General features: G+C 36.1%; 1 protein-coding gene across 5 annotated transcripts in view; it reads right to left on the reverse strand.

Annotated features, from left to right (window-relative positions):
• The window catches only part of ANKRD17 (ankyrin repeat domain 17), a 182,938-nt gene that overhangs the window by 130,443 nt on the left and 31,994 nt on the right, over positions 1-20,501 (reverse strand). The window contains exon 1 of one of the 5 annotated variants that reach the window (XM_050790302.1): positions 16,150-18,961. The exons of the other annotated variants lie outside the window; for them this stretch is intronic. Within the exon in view, the coding sequence (XP_050646259.1) occupies positions 16,150-16,203 (54 nt within the window). The 5' untranslated portion in view covers positions 16,204-18,961. Of the gene's footprint in view, positions 1-16,149; positions 18,962-20,501 lie in introns of those variants that run through there. 5 annotated transcript variants of the gene reach the window in all.

Here is a 20,501-nt window from a genome sequence, read left to right on the forward strand (position 1 = left end):
TTTCAAATATGTTGTATACCAAAAATATATACAATATTTGTCAATTTAAATAAAAGTACAGTCAGATTAAAGATATATGAAAAACAAATAAAAAACCTCAACCAAATAAAAGGCGTGAACAAAGGGAAAAAAAGAAGCAATAACAAATGAGAGAAGTGAGAAACAATTAGCATGATGGTGGAATGAAATATAAAATATTGCAAATTATACTAAATGAAAATGGACTAAATATACTAATTAAAGGGCAGATATTGACAGTTTGTATAAAAACGCAAGAGCTATCGACATGCTGTCCACAAGAAACACACGTTAAACATAAAGACAGAGATATTTATATTTAAATATAAGATAAAAGAATGGAGAAAGATATACCATGCAAACATTAGTCATAGAAATGCTGGTAGAGCTATTATTAGTATCACATACTGTACACTTCAGCAAAACAAAGAATATTAACAAAGCCAAAGAGAAATATTTTGAAACAATAAAAGGATTAGTTCAGCAAGAAGACATAGTAACTCTAAATGTTTCTGTACCTCATGAGGAAGCTCCAAAATACATAAAGCAAAAACTGACAAATCGGAAACGAAGAATGGGACTCTCTACAATTATATTTTGGAGACTTCAACATTCGTCTCTCAGATTTGACAAAACAAGTAGACAGAAAAATCAGAAAGGATATAAAAAAAACTTGAACATTATTAACTAGCTTAATTTATTGGACATTTATGGAACATTCAACACAACAACTTCAGAGAACATATTCTTTTCTAATGCCCATAAAAAAATTCATTCAACAAAACAAACCATATTTTGGGGCAAAAAACAAGCTTCAATACATTTTTAAAAACTAAAATTAAGAGTACAGTATATTATCTGACTACACATAATTAAATGGGAAGCCTATAATATGCCTACGTATTTAGAAATGAAATAACCAACTTTTAAATAACCCACAGAGCCTTTCCCCAAAAGGGTTCCTTATATGAACCACAGATGGCCAAAAATAATTTGAGTGACTACTTTCTCAGTTCTCCCAAAAATGTTATATAAATAGTACCATAATACAACACAAGCACAGGAGAGAACAGAGTGACTAACAGCCTTAGGCATTAGAGATCAATTCTCCAAGGAAACCCCAGTTAAGACAGCCAAAAGAAATCCAAGGGAAATTAGAAAACATTTAGAACTAAATGCTAATAAAAATACAACATATCAACATTTGTAGTATACAGCTAATGCAGTACATAGAGGGAAATTTATAGCGTTTAATATTGGTAGTAGAAAAGAAGAAAGATTACAAATAATAACCTAAGCTTCCACATAACACTAGAAAGAGGGACAAATTGAATTCAAAAAAGGGAAAAAATAAGAGCAGAAATCAATTAAACAAAAAATGGACAAAATAGGCTGGGCGCGGTGGCTCATGCCTGCAATGCCAGCACTTCCGAGGGCGGGCAGATCACCTAAGGTCAGGAGTTCGAGATCAGCATGACCAACATGGCAAAACCCCCTCTCTACTAAAAAATACAAAAATTAGCTGGGCATGGTGGTGTGCACCTATAATCCCAGCTACTCAGGAGGCTGAGATAGGAGAATTACTTGAGCCTGGAAGGTGGAGGTTGCACTGAGCCAAGATCGTGCCACTGCACTCCAGCCTGGGTGACAGAACAAGACTCTGGGTCAAAAAACAAAACAAAAACAAAAGAAGAACAAAATAGAAAATAATCAGTGACATAAAATGAAAATCAACTGAAAATTTATTGAAAAGAGAAAATGTGAATTGCCAGTATGAAGAACAAAAGAGGAAACACTATCACAAATCCTATCATTATTTAAACAGTATAGGACTATTATGAACAACTCTTGTCAATTAATTCAACACCACAGACTGAAATCAACAAAGTCCTGCAAATCACAATTTATCAAATCTGTCAGAAAAAAATCTAAATAGCCCTATATCTACTAAAGAAATTCAATGTTTAATTTAAAACCTTCCCAAAAACAAAACCCTAGGAGCAGACAGCTTCACTGGTCAATGCAATCAACCCAAACTTTCAGAAAACAGAAAAGAAGGATATACTCCCGATTTCTTTATGAGGCTTGCATTTCCCTTATGCAAAAAGGATCAAATATATTACAAGAAAAATAAAGACCACTATGCCTTAAAATCCTTAACAAGATATTAGTAAATCAAATGCTGCCATATACAAAAGGAGTCACACACTGTGACCAAGTGGAGTTTATCCCAAGAATACAAAGTTGGCTTAAAATACAAAAGTCAATTAATATAATTCATACAATAACAGGACAGTGGAAAATCACAGGATCACCTAAAAAATGCAGATTAAAGCACCTGACAAAATCCAATACCCTTTGATGATAAAAATTCTTAGCAAACTAGGAATAAAAGGTAACATCCTCGACCAGATAAATGAATCAAGAAAAAACTACAGGTAACAGAATACTTAATGGTGAAAGACTGAATACTTATCTCCCTAAGATCAGAAACAAGGCAAAGAAGTCCATAGTCACCAATTCTATTTAACATTTTATGGAGGCCCTACTTAAGGCAATAAGGTAAAATATTAAACAAAAGAATTAAAAGGCATAACCATTGGGAGATGAAGGTAGAAACTGACTTTATTTGTACATATCATCCAAATAGATAGAAAATCCTAAGATCTACAAAAAAAAAAAAAAACACACACACACACACACAACAACAAAAAACAAATAAAAAAGCCTAGTAAAACTAAGTGAATTTAAGCCCACAAATATCCACTGTATTCCTGCAAACAACAAACAATTGAAAAATGAAAAGAATTAGCAGTTACAATAATATCAAAAACCTAAAACACTTAGAAACAAATTTCACGAAATATTTGTAAGACCTGAACAGTGAAAACTATACAACAGTGCTGAGAGAAATTAAAGAAAATATAAATAAAGGAGTGTGTGTGTATATTTGTCATGCTCACTGTGTGGGCCAATGTTATATGAACTACACAAAATACATTTCTAAGTCTTATATGGCCAAGAAGCCGCAAGTTTAGAACCTTTGCTCTAGATGTTCTAAATTTTATTGTTGAAACAGAGAAGACCACCAGAAAACCTAGATTAACACTACATTATTTTTGTCAACCAAATTGCATTTTATTAGCAAATCTTTGGTTTATACTCTGTATAAACAACGTGAAGGCTATATTTTAGGAATGCTGAAAAAGTTATCTACTACATGGAGTATCTCCATTATGAGGGCCCAAAAGAAATTTTTCCTCAGATATCAATTCAGAAAATATGAGTTCTCCAAATCATCTAGTATACCCATGAAGCTATGGACTACACAAATCTCAAAATTCATCAAGTTTCCAAATTTGGCTCTGGTTGCTAGTTAACTGAATCTAAGTTTAATAATTGTATATTACATACATTTTTCTGTATAATCCATTTTCCCTTGGTCTTAATTTACTCATTTTACCTATATATTTTCATTTTTTTAGAGTATATACTGTAAACTACTTCAAATCATTTTGGGGGATGAAGTGTCTTTTACCTAAATACATAGATGACTTTTCTTTTAACTTAAAGAGTCAGAGTCTCTAAAGAATTAACCATATAGTCAAGCACATAATACAGACCATAAAATATTTTAAATGTATATGGTCTCACATTACTTTTACAGAGCACAAAATAGTAGGAGCTAATGAATGTGAAAGGAAGACTATGGTGGGAAAACTCTAGAGAAGAGGTAGGATCTAGGTGGAGCTCTGAATAATGAAGATAAAGAGGGTAGCAGGTAGACAACATGAGCAATAATAGGGTATCAGGATACAATGTAAAGGCAAATGGTTGAGATTAAATGTTGTAAAGACAAAGTTGAATGGATAGAATGAAGTCATATAATATATAGTTCAAAGCCAAACTGAGCTTTAGTTTGATTCTTAAATGTAAAATAACATAGTAAAACAGGTTATAAATGTTTTGAAATATATAGGAGATACACACTATCATCTCAAACTTTTTGTTTAGTAGTTATTGGAGCCACTACTTTAAGAAATCTAATTGTAGGGCGGGTGTGGTGGCTCATGCCTGTAATCTCAGCACTTTGGGAGGCCGAGGCGGGTGGATCACCTATCAGGAGTTTGAGACTAGTCTGGCCAACACGGTGAAACCCCGTCTCTACTAACAATACAAAAATTAGCTGGATGTGGTAGCAGGTGCCTGTAATCCCAGCTACTCGGGAGACTGAGGCAGGAGAATCGCTTGAACCCGGAAGGCAGAGGTTGCAGAGGAGCCAAGATCGTGCCATTGTACTCCAGCCTAGGCAACAATAGCGAAACTCTGTTTCAAAAAAAAATATCTAACTGTAAACTTTTATATGCAGAAGGGGTCTTAAGAGAAACTATATGATATAACTTAATTTGAGATTAAAAAACACAGGAATACAGAAAAATGTATAGTATTTCAAATGATATACAAAGCTTATAATCCTTAAAATCCCAACCTACTGACCACCTGGGTTGATTTGAGTTAATGTGAATTACTTTTAGGTCTTCTTTCTGCAATATATATACCTAACCAAAGCCAAGGAGAGTCTAAACACACTCCCAAGGTGTGGGTTGGGCAGAGGGAAAGAAGGTGGCGATTCCTTCACTTACAAGAATAACTCAAAATGAAAAACCAGCATTTACTATGTTCTAAGTCCAATGTTGAGTCACTGAAGATACCAACAACAAAGCTATTCACAGAAAATCAGACTATAACACTAAAAGCTCAAGACAATGAAAAAGGAAATTCATTAAATGTGTAGAAATACTTAAAATCACTGTCAACATAATTCAGCATTTCCATTTACCTAATACTTTCTAAAAGATATATTCTTCCATAATTCATAAAACATTTATGAAATGATCCACCTGCCAAGATTGTTTTTAAAATGATATATGTAGGCCTTAAACTTAACATTCTGGTTGTCTAACAAAAGTTTTCAGAAGAGAGCTTATTTCTATCTAGAGCTATCTCCCTTGACTTTATTTCATGGAGAAAACTAAAAAATAATAGGACAGAGAAACTGAGAAAGATATTAAAAAACAAAAAAACCCAAAATATTTGTGCAGATGTGATACAAAATCTTAAAAATGAAACTTTCTAATATGTGTGAACATTTAAACCCAGCACATGTTTTTGGAAAATCTTAATTAGTTATTTCCTTATGAAATATAAGAATTTAGGCCAGCACAGTGGCTCATGCCTGTAATACCAGCACTTTGGGAGGCCGAGGCAGGTGGATCACCTGAAGTCGGGAGTTCAAGACTAGCCTGGCCAACATTGTGAAACCCCGTCTCTACTAAAAATACAAAAAAAAAAAAAAAAATTAGCACAGCATGGTGGCACGTGCACATAATTCCAGCTATTCAGGAGGCGGACACAGGAAAATTGCTTGAACCTGGGAGGCGGAGGTTGCAGTGAGTCGAGATCGCACCACTGCACTCCAGTTTGGGTGACAGAGCAAGACTCCGTTTCAGGGAGAAAAAAAATATATAAATATATATATTCATATATATTTATATATTTTCATATATATATATGAATTTAGAAGCTGAGTGGGTAGAATCAAGTCAAGTAATATATAATTCAAAGCCAAATTGAGCTTTAGTTTCTCAAACTTGCTTAAGCATGTCACACAAATATACGTTGGTCTTATGATGACAGGGCATAAATTACAAATGCTCAACATATCACAACGACTACGCAAGTGGCAACAGGACAGATTCAAGGTTAGAACCAGGTAAGGATAAACACTAGTTAGATGAATAAGGTCAAGAAGTGACAAGGTCTGTGTGAAATCAAAGAGGCTGGCAGCAATATTCAAACACTGAGTTCAGGGTAAATATCTGGACAACCTGCAGCAAGCAAAAGAAATCATGATTAAGTAGGCAGTAATATCAAAACTGAGAGAAAGAGGCTAAATGACAAAAGCTCAGGACAGCCAAGAATCCAGATGGCACAGAACACCAAAAACACTTCAACACTGAACTTAACACTATTTCTTACCTCAAACAGTTCCTCAAAATGTTAGGGTGGTGGGAGGATATGGAATTTGATAATGAGAAAGACAGAGATGTACAGATGTTACTGACCTTTCTCTTTCCCAGTGAATACATTATTTGTTCCAAAGATAATATCAAAAATAAATTGTTGCAAAAATATGGTATACATAAATATTGATACTTACATAAACAAAAGAAGGTATGAAGTAAATCTTAAATGACTCAATTTTACCTCTATACTAAGAAATTTGAAACAACTTAGTTTTTAAATAAAGGAAGATCTACATTATCTGAATTTTATTCTTCATGTTCATAGACTATATAAAATAAGAGAAAGAACTTCTCTTGACCAGATGAAAACCAAAGTGATACCTGTGAAAGAAGGGAAGGATAGAAAAGACACTTTACAGCCTTCAAAATAAAAAAAATCAAATTTGACAAATATTTCATGTATCTGTTTCACTTACCACTTATTACTCCACAAGCAAAATGTTTTTCTACTTATTTCTATTAATAGCATATCTTTGCACTCACTACTTCATTCAGGAATCCTCAAACTCCTGACTTTCTGAAATTCTGAATGACTAATCTTGGATTGATAATTTTAAAGCAATACTCGAATTCCCACACAGACTGCCACACGAAGTTTTTCTCCTGCTCTTTAAAATTGCTATATTGTAGTTAAAGGATAGAGTGTCCTACAGGGTGTGTCAAAGAGACTAGAGAAGTTGGTACTACATGATTAATTAATAAATTTTATAAAACAATAAAGAATACATTTGAATCAAGCAGACTCGTCTAAATCTTACTTTTACTCCCTTAATGACTGTAAACTTGTAAATTAGGCAATATACTGTAAAACAGCAGTTGTGCAAGTGTGGTCCATAGGATCTATGAGAATCTCCAAGACTCTTAGAGGGTCTGTGAGGTCAAAATTATTTTTAAACAACTAAGATGGTTATTTGCCTGTTTCACTGTGTTGACACTTGCACTGATGACACAAAAACAATAGTGGGTAAACCTGCTAGTTTCTTAACATCAATCAAGGCCATGACACCAATCTTTACTAGCTAGTAGTTATATTCTTCTCTGCATGCACTCACAGTCTTGTATTTAAAAACAACAGAGAAAAAGAAAAACCCAGTTTCCTTCATGAAGCAGTAAAAAACATCATCTTTAAAAATTTTCAATCTTATTGAAAATAGTGAGCACTGCCAGGTGCAGTCACTCATGCCTGTAATGCTAGCGCTTTAGGAGGCTGAGACGAGAGGACTGCTTGAGTCAGGAGTTCAAGACCAACCTGGCCAACAGAGTGAGATTTCGTCTCTATAAAAAAAAAAAGAAAGAAAGAAAGACAGAAAAGAAAAAAAAATTTCAATCTTGAGTATATGACTTTGATATTTTGTGTGACAATACAGAAAGCACTTCCGCTACATACCAAAGTACAGTAGCTGTCTAAAGAAAAATACTTGTGCAAATTGCAAATGGTAGCTAACTTTTTTTCATAGAATACCATTTTTTCTTAAGGCATACTTATAATTATTCACTTATTTGGCAGACATTTTCTCAAAAACGAATGACGTGAGCCTGTCATTTCAAGAAAAACAATTCAAATTATTTTTCGTCAATAAAATTCAAACTTTCAAGCAAAATTAGAATTTTGGAGATCTTATATCTGACACGTGACAGCGTCCCAGTTTTTGACTTTTCTGAGAACACTGATGCTGTTAGAAAATGTGATTTTTTTTTTTTTTTTTGAGATGGAGTCTTGCTCTGTCACCAGGCTGGAGTGCAGTGGTGCGATCTCAGCTCACTGCAACCTCTGCCTCGCAGGTTCAAGTGATTCTCCTGCCTCAGCCTGCCAAGTAGCTGGAACTACAGGAATGTGCCACCACGCCCAGCTAATTTTTGTATTTTTAGTAGAGATGGGGTTTCACTATGTTGGCCAGGATGGTTTTGATCTCTTGACCTGGTGATCCACCCATCTCACCCTCCCAAAGTGCTGGGATACAGGTGTGGGCCATTGCACCTGGCTGAAAATGTGATTTTTAAAATATTGTAGAATAAAAGAAACCAGTATTTTCATATGACCAATATTATAAAAATCATACATGGTTTTGATAAATTCAAAGTGCACAATAAGCCACCGAGTTTTAATCTAACAAAGTTCAGAAAGTTCACTGGTAATTGTTTCAGATTCCACATTGCAACCAACCTTTAAGAAACTACCACTTGTGGAGTTTAGGAATGGTTTCAAAAAAGATTATCCACAATTATCTGAAAGCGCTATGAAAGTACTTTTTGTTTTTTTATCCTCATATCAAAGTGACACTAAATTTCTTTAGAGACTTCAACCAAATAATCTATCACAATAGACTGAATATTACAACAGATATGACGGGCATGGTGGCTGGCGCCTGTAGTCCCAGCTACTCAGGAGGCTAAGGCAGAATGGTTAAGCCCAGGAGTTCAAGCCTAAAGTGCATTATGATTGTACCTGTGAGTAGCCACTGCACTCCAGCCTGGGCAACGTAATGAGACCTCATCTCTAAAATAAAAGTTAAATTAAATTAATAAAGAAGATATAAGAGTCTAGTTATCTTTTATTAGGCCAGATGTTAAAGATATTTATAAAAATGTAAAACAATGCCACTCTCTTACAAGTTTCTTCTTTTGGAAAATAGTTATTTTTTATAAAAGCATGTTAACATGCAATGGTTTATCATTTTTTTAAATGAATAAATATGTAAATGTTTTTAAAATTTTCTTTAAACTTTTAATTTTCTTTACACTATAATTTGTAATATGGTAAATATTGATAGATATAACTCTCAGAAACAAAAAACTTTTGAGTTCTCAATAATTTTTAACAGTGAAAAAGCGACCTAAGACCAAAAGAATTTAAAACTATTGCTCTAATAATCCCTGATGCTCAAATTTTCCTATCAAATGGGGGGGGGGGTGACAGCATAAGGATAGAAGATGAGGGTTAAAAAAGGGCTAATGGGCTGGGTGCAGTGGCTCAAGCCTGTAATCCCAGCACTTTGGGAGGCCGAGGTGGGTGGATCACGAGGTCAGGAGATCGAGACCATCCTGGCTAACACGGTGAAACCCCGTTTCTACTAAAAAATACAAAAAACTAGCCGGGCGAGGTGGCACATGCTACTCGGGAGGCTGAGGCAGGAGAATGGCGTAAACCCGGGAGGCGGAGCTTGCAGTGAGCTGAGATCTGGCCACTGCACTCCAGCCTGGGCAGCAGAGCGAGACTCCGTCTCAAAAAAAAAAAAAAAAAAAAAAAAAAAAAAAAAAGGCCTAACAGTTAACGGTTAACTATGTAACTAAGTGCTGTGCTAAATGTTTATGAAGATTACTTCATTTATTCCTTACAAGCTGGGTACCTACCTCCTCACAGAATCATTCAGAGGATTAAATAAAACAATGCTTGTGAGGCACTTGGCACACTCCATCTATGTATACAATTTAAATACTCAATAAAGGGTAGCTAATGTGCCAATTACTGTTGCTACCATAAAACTATGTGCTATCCTACTTATAACACATATCCAACTAGTTAGAGGTCTGATTCCATCCAAGACTAAATTATTAATGGCCAGCATTAATCCAGCCACGCATGAAAGTTATCACCTCATAGACTTTTAACATTTATGAACACCTTGTGAAAAGCCTTTGGTTTGGCAAATTTGGAAGATATATACTAAACCAAACCAACCAATGGTTAACAAGACTTTGCTGCTCATCAATTTTGTAGTGATCAAGTCACTTCGTATCAGAATGAGCTGTTATCAAGTGTCAAAACAAAGGCCTCTCACAATTCAGAACCAGTAAAGGGCCAATGTTGTTGCCTCTATATGTAGATAATACATGATGTAGACCTTTTCTAATTAATGCTCCATAATATGCACTAATTACCATACTATGATGGATCAGTGGGAAACTAGTGGTACACTGGACAACCGTGCCTTTACTTTCATATAAGAGTAATACATTGATTCACATACTTATAGTTATACTACCTTTCCACAAGCTATTTGGAGCCTCCATATTCCACTAAAATATCATTATTCTTTACAGGGATTAACTAACATAAGTATATCTTATACTACTTCCCCATTAATTCTCCCAAAATCGGCGTATGAAAGCAATGTTACAACGTCAGCCCCACCCTTACAAGAAAAATTGAACTTTCAAGAGTATCCTTACTGCAAAATATACAGGTTGATCATCCCTAATCTGAAAATTCAAAATCTGAAATGCTCCAAAATCCAAAATTTTTTTTTAAATTTTTACTTTTTTGTAGACATAGGGTCTCACTATGTTGCTTAGACTGGTCTTGAACTCCTGGGCTCAAGCGATCCTCTCGCTTCAGCCTCCCAAATTGCTGTGATTATAGGCATGAGCCACTGCACCCAGTCAAAGATCTGAAATTTTTTGAGCACTGACATAATGCCACAAGCGAAAAATTCTACATTTGACCTCATGTGACAGATCAGTCAAAACTTTGTTTTCATGCACGAAACTACTAAAAAAAATTGCATAAAACTACCTTCAGACTATGTGTATAAGGTGTATATAAAATATAAGTAAATCACATGTGGGTCCCATCCCCAAGTTATCTTTACGTATACGCAAATAATCCAAAACCTGAAAAAATCCTAAATCCAAACACTTCTGGTGCCGAACATTTTAGATCAGAAATATTCCACCTATAGTAGAAACATGAGTGTGTGTGTGTGTATGTTTGTGTGTATGCGTAGTATATGTAAGTATAAATGTGAATATATGTATTGTATGTATGTGTATACACATGCATATGCTGGTTTATAGATAAAAATGAGAACCAGGGGATGTTCTTGTCAGCACCACCTTCATAAATATATATAACAAAAAGATCTGAAAAGTGACAACCTAAAGGTGTCCAGATAAAGAAAAATATCTGCTTACTGAAAAATTCAGCATGCATAAGGGATATCTGCTTTTTAAGGCCACTGCTGAAAACATGAGTTTCAAACTATTTAAAAGGAATCCATGAAGTAAAATACTAAAAATATGTATCTATGCATCCTAAATTCAAAACTGTTTAAGATACCAATGGCAGAGACCGGCAGCAGTGGCTTAAGCCATCACCGAGCACTTTGGGAGGTCGAGGCAGGGGGATCACCTGAGATCAGGAGTTCATGACCAGCCTGGCCAACATGGAGAAACCCCATCTCTACTAAAAACACAAAAAAATGCCAGGCATGGTGGCCCATGCCTGTAATCTCAGCTACTGGGGAGGCTGAGACAAGAGAATCGCTTCAACCCCCAGGGGGAGGTTGCAGTGAGGTCACGCCACTGCACTCTAGCCTGGGTGACAGAGCGAGACTCTGTCTCAAAAAAAAAAAAAAAAGATACCAATGACAGATATTTCTTCTTCGTCTTCCTCTTCTGCACTTCTACCTCAGTGAGACAAAATTAGCTGGACTAACCTCTTTGAATTTCAAGTGCCTTGCACTGAAGGTACTCAATAAATGCAGTGGCTCACGCCTGTAATCCCACACTTTGGGAGGCTGCGGCACGCAGATCACAGGGTCAAGAGATTGTGACCATCCTGGCCAACAGAGTGAAACCCCGTCTCTACTAACAATACAAAAATCAGCTGGGCGTGGTGGTGAGCGCCTGTAATCCCAGCTACTCGGGAGGCTGAGGCAGGAGAATCGCTTGAACCCAGGAGGCAGAGGTTGCAGTGAGCCAAGATAGAGCCACTGCACTCCAGCCTGGCGACAGAGCAAGACTCCGTCTCAAACAAACAAAAACCACACACACATACACACGCACACATACACACACATACACACACACACACAAACACACATTTCAATCTGTCCAATATTTCTCAACGTGATCCCAAAACTTCTTGAATGTAAAATATTACTTAGATCAACTCTAATAATTTACATATTTAGCTAAACTTTTCAGTCACTAGACCAACTTAGGTTCTAAGAGTTACTCCAACTTTTCCTAGTAAAAAATGTCACCATCATTAAAATAAATACAAAACTTTAGAAATCTATGAAAGACTTATTGGTATAGTATAGAAATGATATGCATTGCATATGACAATGTGTTTTACAGAATAAAAGGAAATATAGCATATATCTGTCAAAAAAGTCTACTACATGGACATTTGATATCATTACCAAAAATAATTTTTATGGTAAATAGCAAGTGGATTTCCCTTGTTTGACCTAGAATTCACTATTTACCATTAGTCCACAATCTTGGCAATCAAAAGGAAATGATGCCTTCCTTGAGACTCTTTCAATTTTATTTAAAAAACAAAAACAGCTAAAATAAATACAGAGCAAGAAAAGGTTCCATAATAAACCTACTCAGTTTGCTTAAATCTGACCCTTAATTCAGTTCCAACCTAAAGGGTTCAGCCAAATCCTTAACCCACTGTCCATAGACACAACCACAGAGAGTTGGAACTTTTGCTTTATATACCACAACCTATAACATCAAGTACACATGAAGCTGGACATCCTGGCTTTAGATGACAAAAGAACAAGAATGGGTATGAGAGTTATTATTACACTTAACAATATAAACATTTTTATTTTCATAAAAATTCCTACTTTCTTAAAGCAAAAATATATCAAATACTATACCCAGAACAAAGTAATCTGAACTTAATCAAAATTAAAGGATGGAAATATCAGTGAAGATTTCTTATTACTAAGACTCCTAAAACTGGTTCAATTATAAATAATAACACTAAATATACAGTAACCAAGTTTCCGAAATGATCTCTCAGTTGTTTCACATTTTCATATAAAAAAGTCAACATACAAACCACAGGTTTATCTACACAGTTCTTGGCAATGTAAATTCGAGGTATAAAATTGGAAGATATTTTTCCTCTTATTGATCATTCCAAGTACTACAATCCATTGTTACATATAATTTTACAGGAAAATCATCAAAATTCTAAAATTATAATCATGTCTCAGGACAACATAAACAGAACAAGAAAAGAGATATTTATACGAGCTGTCAGCCCTTTTTCTGCCATCTGTATATGGCTACTTTCCTGGGTATTAGTTCCTTTTACAGAAGGTAGGCAGAAGGAACGGAAATACTTTGATGCCTTTGGTTTGGAGAAGAAAATTACTGTCTAGATTATTTGAATAAATGAAATAGCCAAGACACTCTATTTAATCCCTTACCTTGGACTGTTGAAAAGCAATGATGTAAATGATGTAAGTTGAAATCCACCTTTTCTAATTTTATTATACATTTTAGACGATATTTTACTTAAGATTTTAAAGGTCTAAATATTCAACTTAAATACATGTGGGCATATATAATCAGCAATCAGAGTTTAAAACGTAAGCCATAGTATTATGAGAAACCATTTGTGCTATGTTCACTAATGATATTGACTTTTTTAAAACTAATATTCAATAAGAGTAACTTTAAAAAGTTTATGATTCGGCCGGGCGCCGTGGCTCAAGCCTGTAATCCCAGCACTTTGGGAGGCCGAGACGGGCGGATCACAAGGTCAGGAGATCGAGAGCATCCTGGCTAACACAGTGAAACCCCATCTCTACTAAAAAATACAAAAAAACTAGCCGGGCGAGGTGGTGGGCGCCTGTAGCCCCAGCTACTCGGGAAGCTGAGGCAGTAGAATGGCGTGAACCCGGGAGGCGGAGCTTGCAGTGAGCTGAGATCCAGCCACTGCACTCCAGCCTGGGCAACCCAGCGAGACTTTGTCTCAAAAAAAAAAAAAAAAAAAAGTTCATGATTCAAAAGATCAAATTACAAAGACAGGAAAAAAGAGTAACATTTATTCAATGTAAATAAGCCCGTATGTTCAATAAATAAAACCACAAAGGTGAAAATTACGGTAATGAACTTCAAGTCGCTCAATATTAAGTACAATAATAAAACTCACTGTGGTATACAGATGAACTTCATTATCCATTACTGGATATTTATTCAAGGAGTTATCCCTGCGGGGGGTGGGGGGCTAAAGAATATATTTTTCTGGAAAGCTCATTATGTAATAAATATGTTTACTCGCAATATGAGGTGCTTTAGAAAACGGTACACTTATCTGCAAAGTTAGCAAATTTATTCTTTGCACTTTGTATTTTTAGCATTATGTCATTATGAGTACTTATACTTTTGGATAAGGCTCTTTTATTACTACTTAGAAAATGTTACCAAGATTGACAAATATTTAAGTCAAATAATATTTTAAATAAAGAGAAAAAACTACTTAGTATGATAGGATGCAACAGGTACATAGAAACTAAATTAAGATAAATTGAAAATTAGGAAAACTAAAATTGCAGAGGTTGTTTTAATAACTAGTAACATTGAATAAATAAGGTAATATGAAATCTTAACATGATATTAAACAATTTTTAATAGAAATAATAAAAAGCCAGTTGTTCAGGTAGCATTAAAAAAAATATATGCGTAAGGCACAAAACAGTGCTCAAGTAAGATTTTCCTCAGAACATAAATAAGACTTCTAAAATCTGTTATATGCTTAAGTTTTAAATAGCTAAGAAAAATTGTCAAATAGATTTATGAAAATCTCTAAAGTACACTTCTTTAAAATCCAAACCAAAATTTTTTTAAAGCAAATTAAAATGTAACACTAGAACTTTGTAATCTAATTAGGCTTGTTTAAACTGAACCACTAAAAAGTCATGTGGCCACTTGTAATTACTAAACTCCCTTGATGAAAGTTTATACTACTATTTCTAAGTAGATAATTTTACCACACATTTTTAAGGAAACTCACTAATAGTAACAAAGTAAAAAATAAAAAAAAAAAGAAAAAAGAATAAAAATTAACCACAATTCAACTTAGACAACAGCTTTTAGGAAAGGGGAAAAAGAGTACGTTGGCAGGTGTCTGCAAGGAGGTAGGTAATACAATGGAATCAGTTTTCATTCTGCAGAACCACCATGAGACTTGCTGCAATGTCAGCTCCAAGCACACACTGAGGGACTCCAGAAAATACTCATTGATCATGCAGCACTTTATAATGCGCATAGGCTTTTTTCTCCTGCTAACCCCGCCTAGCTTCCCTTTGCAGCTTCTTCTCTCAAGTCCTCTCCCCACAGTAAAATAATCTTCCTGAAGAGGTGAAATAGTTAATAAATTATCTCAACAGTCTAAGTATTAGGAATACCACTCACCACCATGAAGCCTCTTTATCTGAATTACCCAGTTTTTATTTAATGAGGAAAAAAAAAGAAAAACCCTACACAATCCCACAGATAAGAATATGAGATCTAAATACCTATACCTATAAATACAAATTTCTGATAGTATACTACACTCAATGCCAAAAGCAATTATAGTTTCACTTTGACATGTATTTCCTTGGACTGATTTATACTCAAATAAGATCTTATAAAATTTTTACAACCAGAAAAGAGAAAATATAATTTAAAATGTTCATGATTCAAATTATAGAAATTTTGTATAGATGGCTCTCTAGCATCAGTGCCCTAAATTTCAGGGTTTTAATATTTTTAATGTAATAATTTGTTTTATAATAATCAGTCACATGAAAAATCTAGGACCAGTGTACCAGCTAAATGAAGCAATCAGATTGATATAAACATGCTTAGTTTAAAGCTAAAATAACCAGCTGTTTTTAATAGTTAACTGCAGCAAAGCTTTAGGCTTAGATATGTAAATGAATTCTAAGACATATGATACTAAACCTTACTCAAAGCTGCTTTGCAGACCCCACCTTCTAATGAGTTAATCTAAAGGTCACCACCAGCACAAGGCTCTTTATTAAGTCTGAGTCTCCCCTTTTTCCCTAGCAAATATACATCTACAATTTATGAAACATGAAGTTTAAACAAAATAATTATAGACGTCTATAGTAATCATGTGAACCAGTCTGAAACATTCTCACACGGAATAGGTCTGACCGTGTCTTGCTTTTATGCTCTGCCTCTCTTTGCTCTCTCCTCTAATCTATTCATCTGTAAAATAATTCCGGCAGATAAGATTTCTTTGTTCAGATTTCAACTTTCATTTCACTTACAAACCTAGCCCTACCTCAAGAATGTCTTCTAGAACATATGCTTCCATTTCAGCCGCTGTCTCCACCATGTTTTATCAAACTGCCATGTTTCTTACTGCACTATGATTAGATCATTGCCAGCAGGAACACTCCTCTGTGTCAGCAAGGGAACAGGAAATGGAATGTTCTATTACATGCCTAAAGCAGCTTAGCTGTTCACTAGCCAGGCATCTACCAAAAGAGCAGGGGGTGACTCACTGTGTATTTTTTAAAGATACAGAAGCTCTATTCCAAAGCAAACTTCTGTCAAGTAATTTTAACAGACAAAATAAAGTCTATTATTTTACCACTTCAATTTTTAAAATCCTAAAATTTCAAAAAAGAAATAACAACATATTGTTTAAAAAGCTATTTAACACGTCTGGCTTCCTGGTTGAACAAAAGAGGTTGAAGTGGGTTACGCAGCAATTTATCCTTAGTAAAGCCTTGTAGTGAGATTAATGGCTGTATTAAAGACGCAAAGAAGGAGCCAAGTTAGAAATTTGCAACATCAGGCAAATGTATTATATAACATACATATTACAGTTGACTTCAGGGTTTCAAAAATAATTATCCTAATGTAGATTTTTTTAATAGTAAATTGGTTTTTATAAACTACTCTGTTTGTAAATACCTACAAGAACCAGGTTAACATTCAACTGATTTACAGTTCATGAAGCAAGCTATTAACATTTGATATATGCATTTTCTAGTAGTGCCTTTAACTTCATTTACTAACCAAAGAAATGGCCTGTTTTTTTCTTATAATAAATACTCTAAGAGACTAAAATATTCTAGATAAATGAAATAGATAGATACTAAATCTGGATCATCAAACAGCAAATAAAGTGAGTGACTAACAGTGGAGCCAATCTGTATCATATTCATTCCTGTAAGTGATCTTCCATTTAGTAAAACTTGTTAGATTGTCAAATTTCTTCCTTATACAACCTTGAATACGAAAAATGCACTGAAAAAAAGGAACAATGGACTGGGCACAGTGGCTCACATCTGTAATCCCAGCACTCTGGGGGGATGAGGCGGGCAGATCATTTGAGGCCAGGAGTTCCACCGAGACCAGCCTGACCAACATGGTGAAGCCCCATCTCTACTAAAAACACAAAAATTAGCTGGGCGTGGTAGTGCATGCCTGTAATCCCAGTCACTCAGGTGGCTGCACGAGAATCACTTGAACCTGGGAGGTGGACGTTACAGTTGTGCCACTGGCACCCCAGCCTGGGCAACAGAGCAAGACTGTCTCTAAAAATAAAAAGGAACAATGTTTTATGCTCTAAACTGAGAAAAGCGATGCGATGATGTGCATGACATTGCCGGTATTATATCCTCAAAGTGATGTCATGTTTTAGTGGAGATTTTGGAGTACTTTTCGGCCTCAATTTATTAATCATAAAATGGGATAATATTCATTCAACTTGAAATATCAGAAACTGCTCTAGGTGCAGTCAACTAGACAGATACGGTTTCTTAACAGTTTATATGAAGAGTAAATGATATCAAGTACCTACTACATGGTTTCTGGTATTTAGGAAATACCCATAGTGTGTCAAGAAATATATGAGTTCTTTTCTTAAAAAAAAAATAGTATTATTTAATCCTCATAACAACCCAGCTATATCATAATTTTTAAACTACATTTTGCTTACTATATGCCATTTTAAGTGCTTGTTATATATTAATTCATTTAATTTTCACAATAATCCTAAAAGGTATTATTATCTCCGTTTTACATATGTGGAAATGGGACAAAAAGAGGTTAAGCAACTTGCCCAATTATTTCAAGCTAAGCTAATTAAGTTGAAGAGCTAAGATCTGAATCCATGCAGTTTGCTCTAGACTGGAATCCATATCCAGAATCATCAACTATACTTCTTCCACGTGATAATCTCATTTTACGGACAAGGGAACCAAGTATCAGACAGGGCACACAGTTATACGGCAGAGTCAAATCCAGATGCAAACCCAGAACTGATTGCAAAGGCTATGCAGAATTAATGGCAAACAAATGACACTGTGTTTTACCTCATACCATACCTAGTGTTTACATTTAGCTATGGGTATGCCTGGCATTTGAAGGCTGCTCAAAGTAATTTCCATTGTTGAGACCTGGCTTCAAAAGAAACTACAAACTAGCTTTTGTTATTTCCTGCCTTCCAGGTCAATACTTTCTATGCTTCAAATAAACTGCTCAATCTTTAGACTTAAGACAAGTCATCAACAAAGTTTCCCTTTCTCAAATTTTCCTCCAATGTTATCAAGCAATGATATAGGTTTGAGTTCAAGGAACTGATGTTGGAACACTCTCCTTTTCCATAAGCCAAGAATAGGCCTTCCAAATCCTTTATCTGACAAGAAATGGGGGCCCCTAAGACTCAAGTTAATAAAACCATTCACTCTCCCCTTCTCTTCCATTCTAGGATCACGGGGTGCTTCTGTCTTTAACATCTACTGTTGTTTTTAACAATAAATACGTGATTATGGCTTTCTCACAGAATTATGGCTCTTTATCATTTATTATCTGTTTCCCTTACAGACTAGTAAAAAGCAGGCAACACTGTTGAAAGTAGGCAACACTATGGCCGGGTGCGGTGGCTCACGCCTGTAATCCCAGCACTCTGGGAGGCCGAGATGGGCAGAACACCTGAGGTCAGGAGTTGGAGACCAGCCTGACTAACATGATGAAACCCCGTCTCTACTAAAAATACAAAAACAACTAGCTGGGTGTAGTGGTGGGCGCCTGTAATCCCAACTACTTGGGGGGCTGAGGCAGGGGAATCACTTGAACCCGGGAGGCGGAGGTTGCAGTGAGCTGAGATCGCCACTGCACTCCAGCCTGGGTAACAGGACGAGACTCTGTCTCAAAAAAAAAGAAAAAAAGAAAGTAGGCAACACTTTATTCACCAATGCATATCTAGAGCCAGCACTCTCTGGCATAGAGCAGGCACTTACGCTTTTTTTTTTTTTTCCCTTTCTTCTTTTTTTGAGGCGGAGTCTCGCTCTGTCGCCCAGGCTGGAGTGCAGTGGCAAGATCTCGGCTCACTGCAACCTCCGCCTCCTAGGTTCAAGCAATTCTCCTGCCTCAGCTTCCCGAGTAGCTGGGACTACAGGCGCATGCCACTACGTCGGCCTTTTTGTATTTTTAGTAGAAATGGGGTTTCACCGTGTTAGCCAGGATGGTCTCGATCTCCTGACCTGGAGATCCGCCCGCCTCAGCCTCCAAAAGTGCTGGGATTACAGGCGTAAGTCACCGCGCCCGGCAGCATTTTTTGATTAAATGAACAAATGTATGAATAAGAGAACTGTCTGATATCCACTACAGTATCCCAATACTTTTTAAATTATTGCTACTAATAGTAATAATTTCTTTTTTTCCTTTTTTTTTGAGACAGAGTCTCGCACTGTCGCCTGGGCGGGAGTGCAGTGGTGCAATCCTGGCTCACTGCAACCTCTGCCTCTGGATTCAAGCGATTCTCCTGCCTCAGCCACCAGAGTAGCTGGGATTACAAGCGCCTGCCACCACGCCCAGCTAATTTCTTGTAATTTTAGTAGAGACGGGGTTTCACCATGTTGGCCAGGCTGGTCTTGAATTCCTGACCTCGTGATTCGCCCGCCTTGGCCTCCCAAAGTGCTGGGGTTACAGGCGAGAGCCACCGCGCCTGGCCCAATAGTAATAATTTCTTTTTTCTTTCTTTCTTTCTTTCTTTTTTTTTTTGAGGCGGAGTCTCGTTCTGTCGCCCAGGCTGGAGTGCAGTGGCGTGATCTCGGCTCACTGCAACCTCCGACTCCTGGGCTCAAGTGATTCTCCTGCCTCAGCCTTCCGAGCAGCTGGGACTACAGGCGCATGCCACAATTTCTAACAAAAGCATTTGTTCTTTTACTTTATCTTTAGGTCACTGAAATAAGATATTAGAAGTATTGAATATAAACAGAATCTAAATTTCACATTTTCTGTAATTATTTGTTACACAGGAAAATAATGTATCCCCTTTAATTCTGTTTTCCAGTCCTTTTCATCAATATGATTACCAATGTAATTTTATTTTTGAGACGGGGTCTCGCTTTGCACTCCAGGTTGGAGTACAGTGAGGCAATCTCGGCTCGGTGCAACCTCGGCCTCCCTGGTTCAAGTCATTCTCCTGTCTCAACCTTTGGAGTAGCTGGGAATATAGGCGCCCACCACCACGCCTGGCTAATTTTTGTATTTTTAGTAGAGACGGGGTTTCATCATGTTGGCCAGGCTGGTCTCGAACTCCTGACCTCAAGTGATTGTCTGCCTCTGCCTCCCAAAGTGCTGGGATTACAGGTGTGACCCACTGCGCCCAGCCTCAAC

Source organism: Macaca thibetana, chromosome 5 (genome assembly GCF_024542745.1).
Source record: "Macaca thibetana thibetana isolate TM-01 chromosome 5, ASM2454274v1, whole genome shotgun sequence".
Taxonomy (NCBI): Eukaryota; Metazoa; Chordata; class Mammalia; order Primates; family Cercopithecidae; genus Macaca; species Macaca thibetana.